This window comes from Gekko japonicus, unplaced genomic scaffold (assembly GCF_001447785.1).
Source record: "Gekko japonicus isolate JY-2015 unplaced genomic scaffold, Gekko_japonicus_V1.1 scaffold1242, whole genome shotgun sequence".
In the NCBI taxonomy this organism is placed as follows: Eukaryota; Metazoa; Chordata; class Lepidosauria; order Squamata; family Gekkonidae; genus Gekko; species Gekko japonicus.
Genome location: NW_015172041.1, coordinates 457,935 through 480,185, shown reverse-complemented (window position 1 = coordinate 480,185; position 22,251 = coordinate 457,935). Strand labels below are relative to the sequence as shown.

Genomic DNA, 22,251 nt, shown 5'->3' with positions numbered 1-22,251 from the left:
CCCCACTCCTCCACTTGCACCTGCTGATGTGACCTTGGGTCAGTCACAAGCTCTGTCACAGTTGTCCTTGAAAAGAGCAGTTTCTGTCAAGAGCTCTCTCAGCCCCACCCACCTCGCAGGGTGTCTGTTGTGGGGAGGGGAAGGGAAAGGAGTTTGTAGGCTGCTCTGAGACACCTTTGGGTAGTGAAGAGCGGGGTATAAATCCAATCTCTTTTCTTCTTCTTCTAATCCCTTTTAAACCAACCTTACCAAAAGGAAAAAGTAATAGGAAAAAAGCAATACTCACTTCAGCTCTGTGAGAAACAAGTTGATATAATTTACAGAATCTACTTGTTTGATGAACGTTTCCACATGGTCCAGGAAGACCTGAAATGAAAGCCAGGGCTGTTTAACTCAACACCAGCGTGTTAAGTGTGTAAGTTTAAGACGCAAAAGAAACAAAATTCCAATCCCAGTCTGAATTGGGATTTTAATGACTGGTTTGGAGAAGCAAGACAAAACGGATCAGCAGCGGTACAATTCTTCTGCGACCCGTCTAGCTATTGCCTCTTAAAATGGTTTCCCTCTAGCCACACTGTAGCTATTGCCTCTGCTCCCTCTAGCCATACTGTAAGACAGCCTGGTACAGACAAAACATTCCCATCACTCCTAAGCACATTTAAAAGATGGGGAGCGCTCTGAGGCCTTCCCCCCCCCCCAACTGCAAAAATGTTGTCCAGTTCTATGTTGATGCCCAGGACAAGTTCCCAGTTCTATGGTCCTTCCTCAGAACTAGCAACAGAATGAGTTAAAAATGGGTGCAGATCTTTGTGGGCAACTGCTGCTTAAAAGGCCATACTGACATTGCTCAGGTAGACTGCTTCAGTTCCGGTGCTGTGTCCAAAACACCACACAATCCTGCTTGCAGGGCTGGGATTCTTACTCAACAAGAAGACAGGCTCCCACAGACGACACAAGGTCACCACTATCAAGCTGTCATAATCTAGACTAAGATAGTCAGTTTGGTGTAGTGGTTAGGAGCGCGGACTGTAATCTGGGAGAACCGGGTTTGATTCCCCACTCCTCCACTTGCACCTGGCTGGATGACCTTGGACAAGTTCTGATAAGAGCTGCTCTTGAAACAGTTTCTGTCAGAGCTCTCTCAGCCCCACCTACCCCATAGGGTGTCTGTTGTGGAGAGGGGAAGGGAAAGGAGTTTGTAAGCCGCTCTGAGACACCTTTGGGTAGTGAAGGGCGGGGGTATACATTCCTCCTCCTCCTCCTCCTCCTCCTCCTCCTCCTCCTCCTTCTTCTTCTTCATAGTGCGGCACAAGCATGAAACAGGAACCAGAAATATACGTAGAAACAATAATAGTGTCCCCTACTTAACCATGTAGATTTGTGAGCATACAATTTTTGATTAAAAATAAAAGTGAAGTTTACTTTTCTATACATTTCACTGCTTTCCTATAAACCTAATCATCACTTACATAGGCTGGGTCTACCTTTACTAAGTACCCTATGCTTGCCTAGGCCTGCCCTGAGTTCCACCCCTGCCGCTCGGTACTGCGGAATTACATGTCACAGGTCTCCCATTCCCTCCTTCCCTTGAATATGGTTTGAGGAGTGAGGATTCGTGCAGAGAGCCAATGAAAAGCTGCAGTGATGCCCATTCTGTCTGGCCAGCTGCCCTCACTAAGCCTCTGAGCAAGGCAATACCTGTTTTTTCATTTACCATCTTTAAAAAAAGTTTCACTGTTCCATAATGAATAAAATTTTGGATAACTGGACATTTATGTTTTCATAACTATTAATACTCTGATATGATAACTAGTGGCCAGGCCGCACCACAGTGTACTGACATACATACTATATAGTGGTGTATCAGTGTACATTCATAATTCCTGCTCCCCACAAGATGTCCTCTGAGTAAGTGCCAACAGCTCTCCTCTAACTTGCCTTTGGATTGTGGTCATAAAGGAGATTCAGATTGATTCGCAGCTTCCTCATACATTCAAAAGCTTCTTTAAACTGAATCCTGTGGGAAGAGGCAGGTCAGAGTGAGTCAGTTCTGATACACATTCATGGAAACAGGAAATTGGCACCATGCATGCCACTTTTGGCCCCTGTCAGAGGCGGAGGAAAGTTGAACATATTTTAATTAATTATAATACAGCAGACGCATATTCTCCATATGCCTTACACTGGGGCCTCCAAACCTGTTGAGTCTGTGAGCACTTAGGAATTTTGAGAAAGGGTAGCGGGCACCACTGCAAAATGGATGCCATCTGAGGCAGGAAAAAAACACAAAATGGCCACCATGGGAGGCAATCACAAAATTAGCTGATAACAACTTACTGGTGATCCCCGGCCCTAGGAAGGTTCAGCTGTCCTCAACTAGGGCCAGGGCCTTTTCCCTCCTCGACCCAATCTGGTGGAACTCTCTGCCGAATAATGTTGGGGCCCTGCGGGATCTGATGCAATTCCGCAGGGCCTGTAAGGCAGAGATGTTCCGTCAGGTTTCTTGTTGAGAACAGCAACAGTTAAAACTGGCACTCTCCTTTTTTATTTTTGGCCCCCACGTCCCCTTCCCTGCCCTGCTGCACAGAGAGCACGGTAGCCGGCAAAAAAAAGGGGTTGATCGCCATCTGGATTGGTTGTTTTATTAGTGCATTATAATAATGTTATCATGTTGATTGTATTTTATCTGTTTTAATGCTGCAAATCGCCCAGAGCCCACTTGCGGGGTTGGGCGATTCAGAAATCTAATAAACACTACTACTTCTACTACTACTTATAATAAAAATGCTGGGTATCAAGTGTCCTCCTTTGATAGAACAGCTGTTTCCAAAGGGTGTGCAGACCCCAAAAGTGGCGCCATCTGGGATCTTTTGAAGCACCTTCTGCTCCAGAGAGTTTGGGGAAAGCCAGGACTGGCCCGTATTTTAAGGAAGAAAGAAGCGGGCACCAGAAAACACGTTGGTTGACACCACGGCACCCATGACTGCCACACACTGGGGATCGTCACCTTACACATAATGAATTAAAAGAGACTGGCTTACCCGTCCAGCCACTTCCGAACTTGGGCCAGGACAAGGGCCCGATGATGAATCGTTTCCAAGTTTCCTCTTGGTACCTAGAGAAAAAGCCCAAGAAGACTGCTCATCCAAGCCACTGAGAACATCACATTTGAGTGACATAATAAAGAAGATGCTGAAGAAGAAGAGATTGGATTTATACCCCACCTTTCACTACCCGAAGGAGTCCCCTCCCCACAACAGACACCCTGTGAGGTAGGTGGTGCTGAGAGAGCTCTCTCAAGCACTGCTCTTTCAAGGACAGCTCTAATAGAACCGTGACTGACCCAAGGTCATGCTGGCAGCTGTATTTTTTTTATTTTATTACATACAACATACAATAAAAAATATTGATACAGTAACAACAAAAAGGAGAAATTAACTTTCCAAACAGTATCTTGTTGACAAACATAACAACTATAACTACATCAAACTAATAAGATAGCTAACATCAAAACTAAAGGTTATACAATATCAGTAACCCGCAATTTAACCTAATGAAACATGTATAGTGGCAAGGCATTTGTCCAAGGATTACGTGGCCTGTGCATCATAAACATGTTTTGTTTAGCTAGCAAAACCTTCCATTTGTTCATCGGGCTTTGAGTGCTTTCGATTAGATTATGCTGGGCGGACCATTCAGCAATTTTGTCATCAATCAGATATTCCCATAGTTTAGTGTACCAATGGTTTATAGAGCTCTCAAAGAACTTATGATAGAACACAAAGAACACTAGCAGCTGTATGTGGAGGAGTGGGGAATCAAACCCGGTTCTCCCAGATTAGAGTCCACGTTCCTAACCACTACACCAAACTGGCTCTCTCTACATACAGCCCTCCATCTGGAGTCCTAGCTCAGATACTGGGCATCAGTGGCTCAGGGCCCAGTCTTGTATTTTGCGTTGAGTGAGTGTAATTGATCAATGGGACTTCAATGTTCTTATCTGCCTCAAGCACACAATGGAAAGGCAGGAAACCAACGTAATAAAAAAATCACCCAACACCAAGGTTCCCAAACTTGTGAAAACTGAAGCACAATGGTTTTCTGAAAAGCCACGGAAACATATTTCGCTCTTTACCCCCGGTGAGGTTTACATTTGGGAACATGACTATGGGTTGAACTATTCATGCTGCATCATAACTGGGTTCCCCTGACCTGACTTTGACTGAGTCAGTCAGCTGTCAGGCGTGAGGCAACTCATTTCCCAAGTGTATGGGACCCTGATCTGGATAACAGTGTGAGGGATGTGGGTTCAGGCCCACCCCCCATTTTCCTATCTCGAAGGGGCGGGGAGGGGGGGGGGGGGCCTGCACACACAGCCCATATGTACGTGTGTAGCCACCTAACTGGGGATATGCTACCACCCCAGGGCCAGTTCAGGACTGGAACACAGCGGGGGGAGGGGGGCTAAAGCCGCTTATCCCCCTATGCTGTAGTCCCAATCCACATTGGAGCCTTGTGCACTTGGTAAATGAGCTCCCTCACCCCTGAAGTCAGTCAACATTAGTTTAACTAAATTGAACAATACAAATGCTAAAAAGTAGTTTGACAGTGAGAAGAGACACATCCAGAGCATCCCAATTTCCACCGGCTTTTGGTTTGGAAACAATGGAGTCATCAATCAACACTTATAAAGCCTGTGTTTTGAGGAGTCGTGGTTAGACCTTTGGACTAGGTTCTGGAAGACATAGGTTCGAATCCCCACTCTGCCATGGAAGCTTTGCTGGGGGACCTTCAGCTAAGTCGTACTCTCTCAGCCTAACCTACCTCGCAGGATTGTTGTGAGAGTTAAATCGTGGAGAGGAGAACGACGTATGCCATTCTGAGTTCTTTTGAGGAAGGATGGGATAAAAACCTGCTAACATATTATCAGCAACTGTAGGTGGAGTGCAACTTCAGACCTCAAGAATGCTGTACACTGGAATGCCAGCCTGTATGAAAACACCCTCTACATGGAAAACTTCCACATTCAGTAGAAGGGTGCAGCCTCACCTTCTCCTTGAGATACCAGCTATCTCTAAAGAGGGGGAATTACAAAAATGTTGTCTACCCCACCTCTGCCCTGACCTGGATTGCACAGTCTAGCCCAATCCTGTCCAATCTTAAAAGCTAGGCAGGGTCGACCCTGGTTAGCACTTGGATGGGAGATCACCAAGGAAGTCCAGGGTCACTATGCAGAGGCAGGCAATGACAGAACCACCTCTTTTTGTCTCTTGCCTTGAAAACCCTACAGGGTCGCCCTAAGTCAGCTTCAGCTTGGCAACCTAACTGCGGTCTGAAGTGGTACAATCCAGCAAGAGCTAAGCCACACGATTCTCCTACCCATGTCAGCTCAGCTTTCTAGGCCGTGCAACAAACACCGCGATGCTGGAACAAGCTGCTCTGGGCCATGAGAACACACACAGGGAGAGCACTCACCTGCAATATCACCTTGGTATCCTGCGACACGATCGTGATGATCCGGGATCCTCTTTCAATCTTGCGCAGGGTCTCGTTGTCGGGGATGGAAGCATTGCCCAAAGCCGCTTGCAGAGCTGAAGATGCCGCAGTACATGGCGTAAGAGCTCAAACCCAAAAGAACTTTGCACCTAGATCAGTAGTGGTGAACCTATGGCACGGGTGCCAGAGGTGGCCCTCAGAGCCCTCTCTGTGGGCGCGCGTGCCATCGCCCCAGCCAGGCCCAGACCATCATCAAAGTGTCATAAACAGCAAAGATTTACAAGGTAAGCATGAGCATAGTCAGCTCTCAATGGCTTCATAATTTCGTACAATTTGTCGGTATTATACAGTTTGAAAATTACCATAGATGCAGAGTGTTTATTACATCAGGTACTGTTTCTTTGGTAGATACATGTACTAGTATGGGGTACCATATACAGGGGTCATTTCCTGCAGGAGCGCACAGGAGCGGAGCTCCGGCAGTAAAGAGCCCAGGGGGCGGGCAGATGCAATAAGCTCCACCCCTTGCTCCAAGCAGCCTTCAGTCAGAGCAAGAAGCAGCCAGGTAAGTTGCAGAGCCTAACAGGTCCAAAACAGTCCAGTGGCACCTTTAAGGCCAAGTTTTATTCAGGCACAAGCTCTCCCTGACACACTTCCGGTGATGTCAGGGAGTGTGGCATATGCAAATAAGTTATGCTAATGAGTTATGCTAATGAGCTCCTGCACCTCTTTTTCTACGAAATGACCACTGACCATATACATACAATGTCATTCTGACCACCTCTAGATAGATTTTGTTTCAGAGTATCTGAGATTTTCTCCATTATATAAAGGTTCCATAGCTTTTTGTACCAGTTGTTTTTTTTCTAAAGTAAAACCTCTGTATTCAGGTTAAATTGCCGTGTTGGCAGTTTGCGATCAATAAGTGGGTTCTGGGTCGCAGTTTGGGCACTCGGCCTCTAAAAGGTTTGCCACCACTGGCCTAGATTGAACTTTGCATGAATGGGGAAGGAGGGCCTAGCAAGAGGGTGCTGGGTGCACACACGTATCCCAAGAGACTCAGATTACATCATACTACAATCTACAAGAGAGAGGACTCATCGGGAAGGAGAAATCCTCTTCCCCCCCATTTCCCTCTCTCTCGCTTCGCCTGATCACACGTTTCCTCTGCATCCTCTGCCCTCCCCTTGGCTGATCCACAGCTTTTTCAAAGATGCCTGTGTACACATGTGTATGTTTTGAGATATCTGCACAGGGGCAGATGTTGTCCATTTGTTTGTGTTGGGGGGTGGCCAAATATTTTGAGAGCCAGCGTGGTGTGGCAGTCAGAGTGCTGGACCAGGAACTGGGAGATCCCAGGTTCAAATCCCCACTCTGCTACGGAAGCTTGCAGGGTGATCTTGGGCCAGTGACTCTCTCCCTCAGCCCAACATACCTCATAAGGCGGCTGTGATGAAATGTAGGCGAGCGGAATGACGTACTTTGCTTTGAGTCCCAATTGAGAAGGAAGGGGGGGGTTATAAGTAAATAAACTACATCTCAGCTTTATAACCTGGAGGACCATCCATTTCTATTAGATACATGCAGGGCTCTTTTTGTAGAAAAAGCCCAGCAGGAACTCATTAGCATAATAGGCCACACCCAACAGCAGGAACTCATTAGCATATTGGGCCACTCCCCTGACAGCACAGCTCATTAGCACATTAGGCCGCACCCCCATGTTACCAGAAGTGTGGTCATCCAGCCACACCCACCTTTTGCTTGTTATTCTGTTTACCTTGTTTGTTGTCAAAACCCAGGGCTTTTTTTGTAGCAGGAACTCCTTTGCATGTTAGGCCACACACCCCTAATGTAGCCAATCCTAATGAGTTTCTGCTGTTGGGTGTGGCCTGTTATGCTAATGAGTTCCTGCTGGGCGTGGCCAACTTGGGAGCCAGACGGAACTCCGTTCCTGTGCGTTCCTGCCCAAAAATAGCCCTGGATACATGATACCCGCAAGAGAACAGTGTACACTCATAACTGATGGTAGTAAACATTCTGTGCATTAACTTAGAGATTGATCAGAAGGCACATGGGGCAGCAAAGGGATGGAACCTTAGGAGGCTTTGCCCTGTAAACTGTCTGGAAGGGAGACTACCTGGATGAGCGTGACTCTCAGAGAAAAGGCATAACAAATGTATAAGCTTTTTACATATACTGGTATTCTCAGGAAATCTAATTTCTGTTAGGCCCAAATGGACTAGGGGAAAACATTTCTAACAAGAGAGAATAGTTATGAAACTGCCTTTTGACCAAGGCCTATGCTGCCATTACTCACTGGAGATTTGGTTAAGAATCCTGGGCTCTTGCATACCCCAATCTCACCTCTTTACCACAGAGGAAAAAGGAGTCACATCCAGAAACCACTGTGTATATCTGAACATAGTATTTACCCGATTTCCAGAATTAATGATACTTTTGGTCACGGGGTACAGCTGGGATGACTTCCCGCTGCGGAGAGGAGGGGCACATGAGCTGAGCTGAGGGTGCCTCAGATGTTTATTCTGTTTAGATTTCTCGTTTGGTAACCGAGCCTGATGGACAGAGAGGATGCTCAGTTGCTTCTCTCTGGCATACAGTTTCAGAAGAGTGGAACTTCAGCACCAACAAAAACACATTTCCATCAGTGGCTATTAGCCACACGGTATAGATAGGGGCTCTGGAGCAAGTGATGCTCTGTCTTCTGGGTGTTTGGGGGGGGTCAACACTGGGAGGGTTTCTAATGTCCTGGCCCCACTGGTGGACCTCCTGAGGGCACCTGGTATTTCTGGCCACTGTGTGACACAGAGTGTTGAACTGGATGGGCCTTTGGCCTGATCCAACATTGGCGTCTCTTATGTTCTTATGTTATGTTCTCTGCCACTATCCCTTCCTGTTCATTGTTTTATAAAGTCCAATCTACATTTAGCCTCCTCCTGCTACGCAGCAACTAGGAAATTACCTGAACCCCTGCCAAAGGGGGAATATAAGCAGCCATTTTGAAGAAATGAAAGGAAAACCATCCACAGATGGCTGTGCATTTGAGGAGGGTAGAGAAAACGCATGAAGAGGAAAGTGTTCTGTGAAGAAAAAATCAATGAGAGTACTGTGTATGGTAAGAAAACACCAGGATGTTTACCTTTCAGGGATGTGTTCTTCAGAGGCAAACACCGGCAGGTGTGAGAATGGGTGGTCACCAACAGAAACTCATCATGTATGATGAAGGATGTGACATTTGAAGCAGCCTATGAAACATTTATTTGGTTCATTTTTAAAATTTAGATTCATTTATTTAAAATATTTATATCACTGATTCTTAAAGCAAAGAACAAACCTCCTCCTCCCAGTAGTTCTATGTGAAAAAACATTTTTGAGGAAAGAAAGAACTAAGAATAATTAGTACCTCAGCATCATTAATGAAAAAACGACATCTGTCAGTCAGGCCAAAGATGGTGTCCTAAGACAAAAAAGAGATACAGCACACAGTTAGAAAATAATATAGAACTGTACAGAAAAATGGATTCCCTTATTATTGTTTGTTGACTCCAATATGGTGCATGTCCTGAAACAATTACATAAAAACAGTTACATAATAATACAATAACAGTTTCATAAACCATTGTAACTTTATGATATAAATAACACTCACAAAAGCCTTTAAGGACAACCAAACCAAAACCACAATACAAAGTGTGTAAGCTTTCAAGCTACACAGAACTCTTCATCAAGCCAAATGTTAAAAAACTGGAACGGAAATGCTTTGTTTTTAATGTACTGCCTGATGAACAGTTCTGGAGAAAACTGGCAACATTTGTATGGTGCTATTTAATAAAAAAAAGATGATATGGCTTTTGTTTTTTGGATTATGCTATGGACCAATATGGCTACCTACTTTTTCATAATCATATGTTATTAGGGTTGCCATCTCCAGGTTGGAAAATTCCTGGAGATTTGGGGGTGGAGCCTTGGGGTCTGGAGAGGGATGAGACCTCAACTGGGTGTAATGCCACAGAGTCCATCCCCCAAAGCAGACATTTTCTCCTGGGGAACTAATCTCTGTTGTCTGGAGATCATTTGTAATTCTGGGAGACCTCCAGGCCCCACCTGGAGACTGGCAACCCTATCTCTGTATGCTAACTGTTTCTTGCTATGCTTGATCTTGATCTGCTAAAATTCTGCTCTTCTTACTGCACTGCAATATTCTGCATTGTGATTGGAGGATGCAATTCATTTTTATTGACCTGAAATGAAAAGTGTCCAGAGAACTCTTTAAAAAAGAAAGAAAGAAATTAAATAAGGCAAGAGACGTGCAGTTTTTGCAAATTCTGCTTTATTAAAAAATGTATTGGGTAAAACAGACTCGAATCTGGAAGACCTGGGTTCAGATTCCCAATCTATGATGGAAACTTGCTGGGTGACTTTGGGCCACTCGCTTGCTCTCAGTCGCTGAAAATCATAACGAGCCACTCCTGGGGATCCACCAGACATTGCCCACATGTTCTGAAGCATATAATTAAAGCGATAAGGACTAGAACAAGTTTCTTTTCCCTATTTTTAAATGATAGTAACACTTGGAGCTTTCTCATTGCTTACTCGGAACTGTGAAGTGGAAAGCCTTGAATGTCAGACTGCCAACAACGGGCAGCTATTTACTCTCAAAATGGAGGGGACCAAGAGGAACATGCCAAGTTGTTGCATTGATTAAACCCTGTGGCATTGTGATTTGTGTCCCTGGCACAGCTGTTGGTATCATGAGCACTTCTGTAGCAATACAGAAACTCTTCTGATCAGGACAGTTTTTACTACTTGCCAGGAACAAATGATGAAGTGGTGGTGGTGGTGGTGGAGGAGGAGGGATGGTAAACAGCACCCTGGTTATTGTTCACCCAGTCTAGATTTGCACGCGTTGCTCACTTACTTGTCCGCCAATCACGGCCTGCACAACCTGCATACATGGGGAGGGAAAGCGGACAGCGGAACCACTGCTGTTCAGCCAAGGGACGACAGTTGGCGTTTCAGACGCTAAAGCATAATAGAGAAGATGCATAAACACTACACAATAAAAAGCCAAGATTATACATCACCAGATGCAGCATGGTTTACTAGAATTCAGAGCCCATGAGGTAAGACATTCTAGAGATGAACAAAGTTTGAAGCCTTGGGGTGTGAGTTAGGGATAGCCGATTGCCCCAGCTCCTCGGCAAAGATCTTTCCCTGCCTTGTCATGAAAGATCCCATTAACTGGATGTGGCCAATGACCAACCCTTCTGCATGCAAGCTAAGAGCTCCATCCCAGAGGAGCAACTGTTCACCAAGTGAGAACCTCCAGATCCAGCCGACTCAAACGAGTAGCCACGGTCACACATACCCCACAGGTACTTCATTACTCGACCATCGGAGAGTTGCAGAGCTACCACCTTGGTTTTCGGGTTACAAGACAGGCTGATGATGTCCCCATCCACAGTCACAGGTGAGCTGCGAAAAGCACAAGAGAGGGAGAAAGGTGACTCCCCTGATGTCAACCTGTGCTCTCTATCTTTGCTTTGAAAACAGGGACTTTCAAAAGCAATAATCCAGCTAGTAAAGGTCCTCCAAACCTGGAATGAGTAACAGGTGCATCCATGAACTCTCTTTCCAAAATAACTGTGCTGGTCCTAGAGAGGAAATATTGTACACGAGATAAGGTAATCTCTTTTTAGGGGGAGGTTTTTGTTGTTGTATTTTTCATATGTGTATGTGTATTAGGGAGCTGCGGTGGCTCAATGGGTTAAGACGCTGAACTGCAGGCTGTGGAAGGTCAGTAGTTCAGCAGTTCGAGACCCGGGTGCCGCAAGACAGGGTGAGCTCCCGTCTCTAGTTCCAGCTCCTGCCAACCTAGCTGTTCGAAAGCAAGAAACTGCAAGTAGATAAATAGGTACCACAACAGTGGGAAGGGAACAGCGTTCCGTGCGCCTTGGTGTTTAGTCATGCCAGCCACATGACCACAGAAACGTCTTCGGACAGCGCTGGCTCTTCGGCTTTGAAACGGAGATGAGCACCGCAACCCTAGAGTCAGATTCGACTGGCTTTCGAGCAAGGGAACCTTTACCTTTTTATGTGTGTTAGAGAGAGAGAGAGAGAGAGAGAGAGAGAGAGAGAGAGAGAGAGAGAACAGCGTTCCGTGCACCTTGGTGTTTAGTCATGCTAGCCACATGACCACAGAAACGTCTTCAGACAGCGCTGGCTCTTCGGCTTTGAAACAGAGATGAGCACCACAACCCTAGAGTCAGATTCGACTGGCTTACGAGCAAGGGAACCTTTACCTTTTTATGTGTGTTAGAGAGAGAGAGCGCGCACCTGGAAGTCATGACTACCTCTGGTGACTGACCCCTACTGGGGGCCTGGAGTATATTGAGAGAGGTGGCTGAATAACGCCTGCTCCCACCTCCCGCCTGCTGGTATTCCAAGGAGGTCTCCCATCCAAGTACCTTGTTAGAATGTTATGATGTTAGATAGTTGTTTATGTATATTTTATTGTATTTACTGTTTTATTGCTTTTAATGTTTGTTCGCCGCCTTGAGCCAGTTCTCTGGCAAGGCGGGATACAAATGGAAAATAATAAATAAATACATAAATACCTGCCAGAGTCAACCCTGCTTAGCTTCCGAGATCTGACGAGATTGGGTTTGCCTGGCCCATCCAGGTCAGGGCAAAGTGATCGCTTAGTTTATTCTGACTTTAAATGTACCCTTCACATCCACTAACAATGCTTCTTGCACGGCTGTCCTGTTACTATGATACTCTTTCTACAAACCAGAAGCACTCTCATTAGCTAATGTATGAATGAAGCAGGTTATAAAAACGAGCGCTTTCCGCAGCAACTAGCATTCTCATGAATCTTTCTGCAACTACTCAACCAGCCAGTTCCAAAGGGGCATTAAGGTCTTCCGGAGCTGCTCGAAACAATTTTTTAAATTGAGAGACATCCCTGTTGCCAGTACCTGGTAACAACACAGGCTTCTTCGGCAGAGGAGAGCTTCAGATGGTGAATGCTTGTATGGCCTGGGAGAGGCCCCTGGCTAGCAGCGAGGAACAGGTCATCTTGCACCCAGGTGACCAGACGCAACCACAGCGGGATTCTCTCTTCCTTGGCGCTTAGGTTGATTCTATAGCAGTACCCAACAAAAAGACAGATTATTTACACGGTCTGTTCATCATGCAAGTTACTCTTTCCCCCTTCCACTTTCTAAAATACAGCGGGGTGAACGTGGAACAGGGTACAAACAAACTCGTCTTGGTGTTGCTTGGAAAAATCAAGGGTTTGGTAAGCTACCAGACAACCTGAGGAAGAAGATTATCAATGGCCTGTATCCCCAAAATGGCGCCCATGGATGCCATGACACTGACATCTTCCCTTGCTCTCGCCAAGTGGTTTTACAAAGTAGATGGGGTTAGGTGGGGCTTTCGCCCTGCAGGCTTTCAACTTGACCATTAGAGATCAGCCAGATGGGTGTTTCTTAGCTAGCGCAATATGTATATTTATTATGTACACAAGTAAATAATAAATAATATGTTCATTTTAAAAGGCATTCTGTTAAACAGAGATTCTGCCTGAAATGCTAAAGAGCTACAATCAGAGTTATAGATAACCTCACTCCCTGACATTCTGTGGCTGGCTCCACCTCCTCTGGCAACCATTTTGTGGTTGCGCCCACCACCTTGTATCATAATTGCAAAGGCGTCCACAAACTCAAACAAAGTTGGAGAGCCCTGCTGTAGGGACTCTATAATGCTTTCCTGAGTTATATGCACTGGTAACTCAGTGGTAAGCTAAGGACCAACTCACATGTACAAGTTCATCATGCAAGATCAAGAGGGCTATCTCATGGGAATGTTCCATCGCCCAGAGAATTTTTCTACATGTTCAAATCACTTCAAATGTAGTCCTTTTAGACTAAGACAGTTAACACATATGCACATACATGAAGTTGGAATGTAAAAGATTTATGTATTGCTTGGCAGGAGGCACAGTTGCCTGCAACTCCTGCACTAGATGGAAAGCTGGTTTGTGCAATGACAGCCGGTAGTGGTTAGAATGTCAGACTAAGAGCTAGGTTCCAGTTCTTACTCCACCTCGAAGCTGACTGTAGAAGCTTGGGCCAGCTATTCTATCTAAGCCAAACCTACATCATAAGGTCATTATGAGGATAACACGAGGAAACAGGGCAATGTGTGCCACCTCGAGCCCCTTGAAAAGTGGGATAAAAAATTAAATAAATAAATGTGCAAGGAATACTTAAGAGAAACCATCATTATTAAAAATGCACTTTAGCTGAAGGCAACAAAGCTAGAAAGGCCAGGTGGAGGCTTCTGCATGGCACATAAACTTTGTACGTGAATAGGGGCCTGTGTATTTAAATACCTATGAGAACAGGCATTCCTCAGGAGGCCTATTCACCCCTCACCCTTTCTTGCAGTGGATGGATTTTACCAATAATCCCTCACGTGGCAACCAACGGCACCCACTCAATTCACTTCTCCCCCCGCCAATCCCTGGCTTTCTGCCACTTCACTGGAGCAGGTGGTTCAAGAGTCCAGGAGACATCACACTTGGGTTTGCAGAGGCACTCATTTTGAAACAGCTGCTTCCGTCATAGTAGGATGCTTGGCCTGGAACCTCCATGGCAGCCATTTTACTGCAGTGCCCACTACCTGTGCTCAGAATTCCAGAAATGCTCTGGATTACATCAGAGTCACTGGATGATCTTGATCTAGTCACTTGCTCCTTCTCTATCCTACTTTACAAGGTTGGCTGAGGTGAGAAAAAGGAAAAGTGGACAATCACATACGTTGCCATGGCCGCTGAGGAGGAAGGGCAAGATAAGCGTAACAATAAATATAGAGTGGGGCTCCTGGCACAGAAAGTATATGGTCATGTATTTATTTTCATATTCAATTTTTAGACTGCCCTCCCCCAATACTTGGGGCTCAGGACGGTGTACGACGTTTAAATACCATTTAAAATTAGTTAAAAACATTAAAACAATTCAATCATCATTCCAAAAGGCACATGGAAACCAATTACGCTTACCCCAACTGGGGAGCAAATGGAAAAAAGGGGCCAGGCTTTAAGACCATTGATTAAAAAGTGGTGATTAAAAACCGTTGCTGTCCTCAACTGTAAGCCTGGCGGGACGTCTCTGCCTTACAAGCCCTGCGGGACTGAACTAGGTCCCACAAGGCACAGATGTTATTTGGCAGAGAGTTCCACCAGGCCGGAGCCGGGGCATATTCCCTCAAACAGCATATTCTGTATCACATCATGTAACCTCCGGTACCTGTAGGACTTTTCCAGCTGAGGGACCCCAATGGGATCTTTAGATCCACTTCCATCCACGGCACCATTTTTAACTGTAGAGGAGTCTTTATCACCATAGCCATCTGTGAAAAGAGCAGCAAACAGAAGGTGTGATAGACCTACCCTGGCACCATCCAGGGGCATTTTAGGGCTCTTTTTGTAGCAGGAACTCCTTTGCATATTAGGCCACACACCCCTAATGTAGCCAATCCTCCAAGAGCTTACAGAGCTCTTCTTACAGGGGCTACTGTAAGCTCTTGGAGGATTGGCTACATTAGGGGTGTGTCACTTAATATGCAAATGAGTTCCTGCTACAAAAGCTTTGTTTAGTATTCTTCACCCTTCTTAAGATGAGGCTGGCTTATCCCCCTCCCGTCCAGTGGATTTCCGTGGGCTCTGATTGGCTGATAATCAGTTGGATTTGCATGAGGCCTAAATCACAAGAATTGGTTCAGAGCCCTGCAGGAAAGGTGGAACGTTTGGGAATGACTGCCACAGTGATACATCTACATGGGCACCAAAACAAACTGTTGTTTAAGCCACAATGATCAGAGGGTCAAACATCCATCTGGCCATTCCCTACTGATACTCCAAAAATAGGTCCTGGAGCTAGGAATATTGGCTACAAAACAGGTTTCACCTTCTCCCATGTGTGCAACCTGGACGCTCCTACTTCCTAAGGCCAACTAGCAGCACACAATGAAAGGACAGACCCCAAGTCAGAGGCTATGACTTCCAGGTAGCTTTGAGTCCTTGCTCCTCTCAATTAAACATTGCCTGGAAGAAAAGGGGGGGGGGGCAGGGGTGAGAAAAAAACCCCAAACATTTCTGGAGGAGGAGATGCAGGCAGAAACTCAGACACACTGAGAAAAACGAGATTTGTCCTTTCATTGGCACACTCTGATCTAAGTCTCTCCCTCCTTCCAAGTTGGTGCTTAGAAAACCTTTCTGGTTCGTAAATTTTGTAAACCCTTCTTGTTTGCATCCATTCTCAGGAATAATAAGAACACGCAAATAAGAAGAATCAAAATCGGGACAAAGAAGATGCAACGCTCCAACCTCTGTCTATTTTTGCGGAAGAAAGCAGATAGGATGGTTATATTGATTACAATTTTTTTTTAAATTAAAGATATTTTGAGATTGGTTATTACTTCCATCATTTGTTGTGCATAATAGTTAACTGGGAAACCTAGGCATTCGGTGGGAAAGCTATGATCAGCTTACAACCATATGACATAGGGGAAAGATGGGACTCTGACTATATAGGTTTTATCAGTGAAGGGATATTGGAAGTGTGGAGGGTCTAGATGTTTCCATGACATTTGATCGCCCTCTAAATCAGGGAACTCAGTTTATCAGGACATAATCTGATGTCTTCTGCACAAAATCCTGGAAATGTCCACTGTTTATTTTACTTTATTTATTTATTTATTTATTTATGCCCTCCCTGCGAAAAATTTTAAAACTTGATCCTCCAGTATCTTTGTTGCACTAGGCTTTAGCCACCGTCTGTCCTCTTGTTCTGCACGCACTGCCAGAGCAATCAGGGCTCTTTTTGTAGCAGGTACTCATTTGCATATTAAGCGACACACCCCTAATGTAGCCAATCCTCTAAGAGCTTACAGTAGCTCCTGTAAGAAGAGCTCTGTAAGCTCTTGGAGGATTGGCTACATTAAGGGGGTGTGGCCTAATATGCAAAGGAGTTCCTGCTCCCATATGAAGGGCCAGCTTTGAAAACTGTGGTCATGGCTGTGCACCCACAACTGTAACTTTTTAAAAGTTGAAAGCCACCCATTCTAGCAGCTGTTTACAAGGAATGCCGGATCACAGCATGCCGAAAAGTGGTCAAGAGCACCTTGTCTTTGAAAGAGAAAAAGTCACTCAAATGTGTATCACTGCAATGTAACAGGTATTCATCCACCTTGTGCATTTGTATCCTGCCCTTCCTCGAAGGAGCTCAGGGCAGGATACATGGCTCCCCCCTTCCCTCCCAACAACCTTGTGAGGCGGGCTGGGCTAAGACAGGGTGACTGGCTCAAGATTGCCCAGAATCAGAATGCCACAATGGGGGTGTGAATCTAGATTTCCCAGGTCCTGGTCCAAGCACTATGCCACCTTTGTATTGATCTCAAGGCAGAGATCAATACAAAGCAAGTTGCTGTGTTTATGCACTGTCCAAGCGTTGCTTCCAATCCAGTAACAGGGCTTTATCCAATGAGAAGCAACATTTGGGGGATAAGAAACAAATTGTTCAGTGCCTTCTTTCCTCTGGAGTGAGCTGGCATAGCACTGTGACGAAGGAGTAGTTTTATACCCTCCACCTGTCTACAGAAATTAATCAGGTGAAACACACTTCCCCTAAAAAAAGGGCATGATGAGGACTGACTAGATTCCAGGAACATGGAATGTTGAGAGCACTCTACAAGCATGGAATGTTGAGGGCAGCTGAGTGTTGTTTTAGGGGGAAAAACAGATAGGGAGAAGTCAGCCTGCCAAAGATCCTGGGGCAGGAGATTCTGAGGGGGAAGATGTGGTTTCCAAATGGTGCCCCCCGCTGTGATTTACCCAGCTTGTAACACCACAAGAAGAGTCCTGCTAAATAAGATTGATGGCCCATCTAGGACAGCATTCTGTCTCCACCACCAGACATACAAATGGTTCTGGGAATCACAGCATACATTCAGCCCTATTCGTAAGTTGCATTCATCTTGCTTTTAAATCTTGGAGATGAAAGATGGCAGGACAAGGGAATGCAACACAAATGAAGGCTGATTCAAGTGTGGCCCTGTCTGGTGAACTGTCGTCCCCATGTAGAACCGGCCTTGTAATCCCCTGGAGCAGAAGCGTACCTCCGTCAATGACTGCCACTCCAGCAGAGTCATTTGCCCCTTCCCCGGTGCTGCGGTCCGTACTCCACTGCCAGTCGTAGCAGAGGTACAGCCACTGGTGACAAAGGATGTGAAGTCGATACGGAGTCTCTGGATCCCAGGCCAGGGACACGATCCTGCTGTCCTCTGAGCTGCCAAAATGCAGGCTTTGCTTCAGGTACCAGTGATAGTTTCCTGTTGTCCACAGTTGAACTATACGAACACACACGGAGAGCAAACACACAAGGATAACGGACTGTGGGCTGGAGATCAGAGAACTGTACGTAAGACAAACAACAACTAACAGCAAGGACCAAGTGAATAATGATACCGGACCCCCAGCTCTCAGTCTCCTTGGATTTTGGGCTGCTCTTTTCAGCCCAGCGGGGCGCTAGCAACAGATACCTCCCAAGTGGTGGCTACTCCAGGAGGGTTTGTTCCTTCCCATTTTTAAAAATTCAAGGAATATTTATTAATCAAGCTCAGGACAAGGTTGATCTATATGAAAAAAGAGGGACGGAGGGAGGTCCCCACCAGTGTTCCCTCTAAGCTGAGTTAGTGTGAGCTAGCTCACAGTTTTTTAGCCTCCAGCTCACAAATTGTTGCCTTAGCTCAGGAAGGATGGCTCCAGAGCAAACTAATTTATGCAGCAGCCAAATCGTTCGCTCACAACTTTAATGCAAGTAGCTCACAAAGTAGAATTTTTACTCACAAGACTCCACAGCTTAGAGGGAACATTGGTCCCCACCCTCTGGAAGTGGGAGGGTGCTTCTTCCTGCATTGTCAGACTGCATGTTTCTCATTTGCTAAAATCTCACAAGAATTCTTTTACCAGACGCTGCCACCAGCTAGTTATTTTTAGGTGATCAGTACACCTTATTCTAAGCCTCCCATAGAAAGGACAAGAAACATGACAATATTACTGGGAAGCAACCTTGGGCAGCAGAACTAGGCAGTTATCTCATGAGTCAGTGTACAGGTGTATTTTCAGGTCATACAATGCACCCCCTCCCAGGGCCTTTTTGTAGAAAAAGCCCAGCAGGAACTCATTAGCATAATAGACCAAACCCAACAGCAGAAACTCATTAGCATATTAGGCCACACCCCTGACAACACAGCTCACTAGCATACTAGGCCACACCCCCATGTTACCAGAAGTGTGGTTATCCAGCCACACCCACCTTTTGCTTCTTATTCTGTTTACCTTGTTTGCCGTCCAAACCCAGGGCTTTTTTTGTAGCGGGAACTCCTTTGCATGTTAGGCCACACACCCCTAAAGTAGCCAATCCGAATGAGTTTCTGCTGTTGGGTGTGGCCTATTATGCTAATGAGTTCCTGCTGGGCGTGGCCAACTCGGGAGCCAGCCGGAACTCCATTCCTGTGCGTTCCTGCCCAAAAATAGCCCTGCATGTGACTGTGGGCACATACATGCCTAGAGATAGCCAGGGTGATTCAGCAGGGTCGACTGTGAGCCTGATCTAGAAAGTTCTGGAAAAGATTCATGTAAATATTCTCAGTTCTTACCATATGTCTTTGGTTGTGAGTTAATCTCATTCTTCAGGTCTTCCAGCCATACGGCTAATACCATAGAGTCTGAATTCCAGAGTAGCTCATTTACCTAAAGGAATGCAGAATCAACGTCAGAAACTTTCAAGAGGATGGTTATTCTTAAGTCACGTACTGTCTTCTCCAGAGCGCAATGAGCAACTGAATGCATTCCACGGAACTCAAAATTCCTCAGACTAGGTGGGGGGAGTCAAACAGACACACATGAGAAAGAGGCGCCAGTGGATTCCATCTACTCATCTACTAATTCTTATCACACCTTCTCGCCAATGGCAGTGTATATGGTTCTCCTTTCCCCATTTCCTCCTCATAACACCCTTGTGAGGTAGGTTAGGACACCAATTGGCCTAAGGTCACCCAGTGAGCTTCATATCTGACTTGGGGTTTCAGTCCCACAGTGCAATCCTAAATGGAGTTACACCCTTCTAGACCCACTGACTTAGCAGAATGTCTCTGCTTGGGATTCCACTGAGAGTCTATCAGACCCTATTCTCTGCAGAAAATTCAACAGCCCCTTCAGAAAGGGAGTTGCCTTACCTTGACTCGGCCTTTCTGAAAGGGAAGCGTGAAATCCCCATGAAGGAGCCCGTTTTTTTCAAAGAACACCACGTCGTGCTTGTTGGCTTTATCTTGAGAGGATGCCACCAGGCTTCCAGAGGGCCTTAAGGACAAAACGAAGGAAGAAGGTAAGACCATTTTTCATTTGGGATAATTCAGAACAACTTTCCCCCAAATATATATATTTTTAATGTGCTTAAATATAGCAAAGAAGAGCTGCGGTGGCTCAAGTGGTTACGACGCTGAACTGCAGGCTGTGGAAGGTCGGTAGTTCAGCAGTTCGAGACCCGAGTGTACCGCATGACGGAGTGAGCTCCCGTCTCTAGTTCCAGCTCCTGCCAACCTAGCAGTTCGAAAGCAAGAAATTGCAATTAGATAAATAGGTACCACTTTGGTGGGAAGGGAACAGCGTTCCGTGCACCTCGGTGTTTAGTCATGTCGGCCACATGACCACGGAAACATCTTCGGACAGCGCTGGCTCTTCGGCTTTGAAACGGAGATGAGCACCACAACCCTAGAGTCGGATTCGACTGGCTTTCGAGCAAGGGAAGCTTTACCTTTACCTTAAATATAGCAAAGGTCTGTCACTGGGATAGACAGGAGGCAAGGGGGTGGAGGAAGGAGGGTTTAGCTCTTGAAGGAGGCCTGTGGGGTGCAGGTACCTCCCTCTCCTGGTCACTGTCCTAGACGGCAACCCTTTTACTTTGTCCCACACAACGTAAGTCACAACGGAGACCTTGTCTCACCTGCATGACTCTTGGGCTCCTTATTTATTTATTTTTAATTTATTTATTCAATCGATATCCCGCCATACCCCCGCAAGTGGGCTCAGGGTGGCAAACAAAAAATAATAATTCATAAAACATCAGCAGTTCCAGTTAAATAATTCTTGATGGCAGCTAATAATTTCTGACTACGGTGCCTGCTGCAATGTCAGGCAGGGCACATTTCTCTTAAAGAGGCCCGGAGTCAGCTGGTGCTGGTGCCAAGTTGGTCACATTCAAACATAACAAAAAAGACAAAACACAGATACACACACACAGGGCTTTTTGGGGGGGGGAAGAGGGGCTGGAACTCTCAAGAGGGAAACTGCGCCCCACAAATGGCAGCTCTTCCATACTCACTTCCAAGCGAGGCCTTGCTCTAGTCCAGGGACAGGCTCGCTGGTCGACTGCAAAACAAATTCTCGGCTCCACACACGGATCTTCCGAGCCCCTGCATGTTGGGAGAGGGTGGGGGACAGACAGAACAAGCACAGGAAGGACTCAGGAGAGAACAGTTCCCTAGACTTCTGGAGCTGCATGCTGGGCTTCATTCATGGAGTCTTAGTAAAAGCAGGATGAGTAGCCTTACATAAGAACATAAGAGAAGCCATTTTGGATCAGGCCAATGGCCCATCCAGGCCAACACCCTGTGTCACACAGTGGCCAAAAAACCAGGTGCCATCAGGAGGTCTTAAAACCTCCAAAGGAAGTTTAGAAAGCTAGTAAAGGGCCAAAAGTTAAAAACATCAATAGGTATAGACAAAAGTATGTGTGTTTATTTCAAAAACACATAAGAACCTTGTAGGGGTCCAAATAAAGCCTCAGAAAATAATCAAAGTGACAAATGCACAAAAAGAACCCACATATGACCTGGCACGTTTCGGTCCACAAGAGCCTTCTGCAGAGGCTCTTTATTTGTCACTTTTATTATTTTATGAGGCTTTATTTGAGCCCCTACAAGGTTTATATACATTTCTGAAATAAACATGTGTACTTTTGTCTATATCGATTCATGTTTTTTAACTTTTGGCCCTTTACAAGTTTTCAAAACTTCCTTTGGAGATTTTTGCTTGGTTGGTTTAGTCGATCCCTGCTGCCTTTCCTTTCTCTCTTGCCGGGAGGGGGGCTCAGCTGCCGCGGGGCCGGGGGGTGCAGCTCCCAAGCGCTTCCTGCCTCCGCTTGCCAGCCGCCACCTCCTCCTCCTTCTGTGGTGGGGCCCGGCAGGGAAGCCATCATTCAGGGCTTTTGGCGGGGGCTGGGGGGCTTTGGCACCCCTAAGGGCCGGCCTGCACTCTAGGCAAATGCCCAGTTCGCCTAGTGGGTGAGCCGACCCTGACTGAGAGCCAGTTTGGTGTAGTGGTTAAGAGCACAGACTCTAATCTGGGAGAACCAGGTTTGATTCCCCACTCCTCCACATGCAGCTGCTGGCGTGACCTTGGGTCAGTCACAAGTTCTCTCAGAGCTGTTCTCTCAAGAGCAGTTCTCCCAGAGCTCTCTCAGCCCCACCTACCTCACAGGGTGTCTGTCTGTTGTGGGAAGGGGAAGGGAAAGGAGATTGTAAGCTGCTCTGAGAGTCCGAGTGAAGGGCAGGGTATAAATCCAATCTCTTCTTCTTCTTCTTCTACCCTTGCCTATCTTGGTTTCT

General features: G+C 46.1%; 1 protein-coding gene across 1 annotated transcript in view; it reads right to left on the bottom strand.

The window, feature by feature from the left end:
* IKBKAP (inhibitor of kappa light polypeptide gene enhancer in B-cells, kinase complex-associated protein) overlaps positions 1-22,251 on the bottom strand; it is a 62,017-nt gene that overhangs the window by 32,233 nt on the left and 7,533 nt on the right. The window contains exons 6-22 of the mRNA XM_015420673.1: positions 21,790-21,811; positions 20,967-21,057; positions 19,822-19,945; positions 19,243-19,336; positions 17,701-17,931; positions 16,663-16,711; positions 15,624-15,628; positions 14,832-14,934; positions 12,495-12,659; positions 10,883-10,989; positions 10,433-10,536; positions 8,918-8,971; positions 8,654-8,759; positions 5,476-5,591; positions 3,042-3,115; positions 1,939-2,017; positions 287-366 (exon numbers count right to left, since the gene is read on the bottom strand). Coding sequence (XP_015276159.1) covers positions 287-366; positions 1,939-2,017; positions 3,042-3,115; positions 5,476-5,591; positions 8,654-8,759; positions 8,918-8,971; positions 10,433-10,536; positions 10,883-10,989; positions 12,495-12,659; positions 14,832-14,934; positions 15,624-15,628; positions 16,663-16,711; positions 17,701-17,931; positions 19,243-19,336; positions 19,822-19,945; positions 20,967-21,057; positions 21,790-21,811 — 1,604 coding nt within the window. The remainder of the gene's footprint in view (positions 1-286; positions 367-1,938; positions 2,018-3,041; positions 3,116-5,475; positions 5,592-8,653; positions 8,760-8,917; positions 8,972-10,432; positions 10,537-10,882; positions 10,990-12,494; positions 12,660-14,831; positions 14,935-15,623; positions 15,629-16,662; positions 16,712-17,700; positions 17,932-19,242; positions 19,337-19,821; positions 19,946-20,966; positions 21,058-21,789; positions 21,812-22,251) is intronic.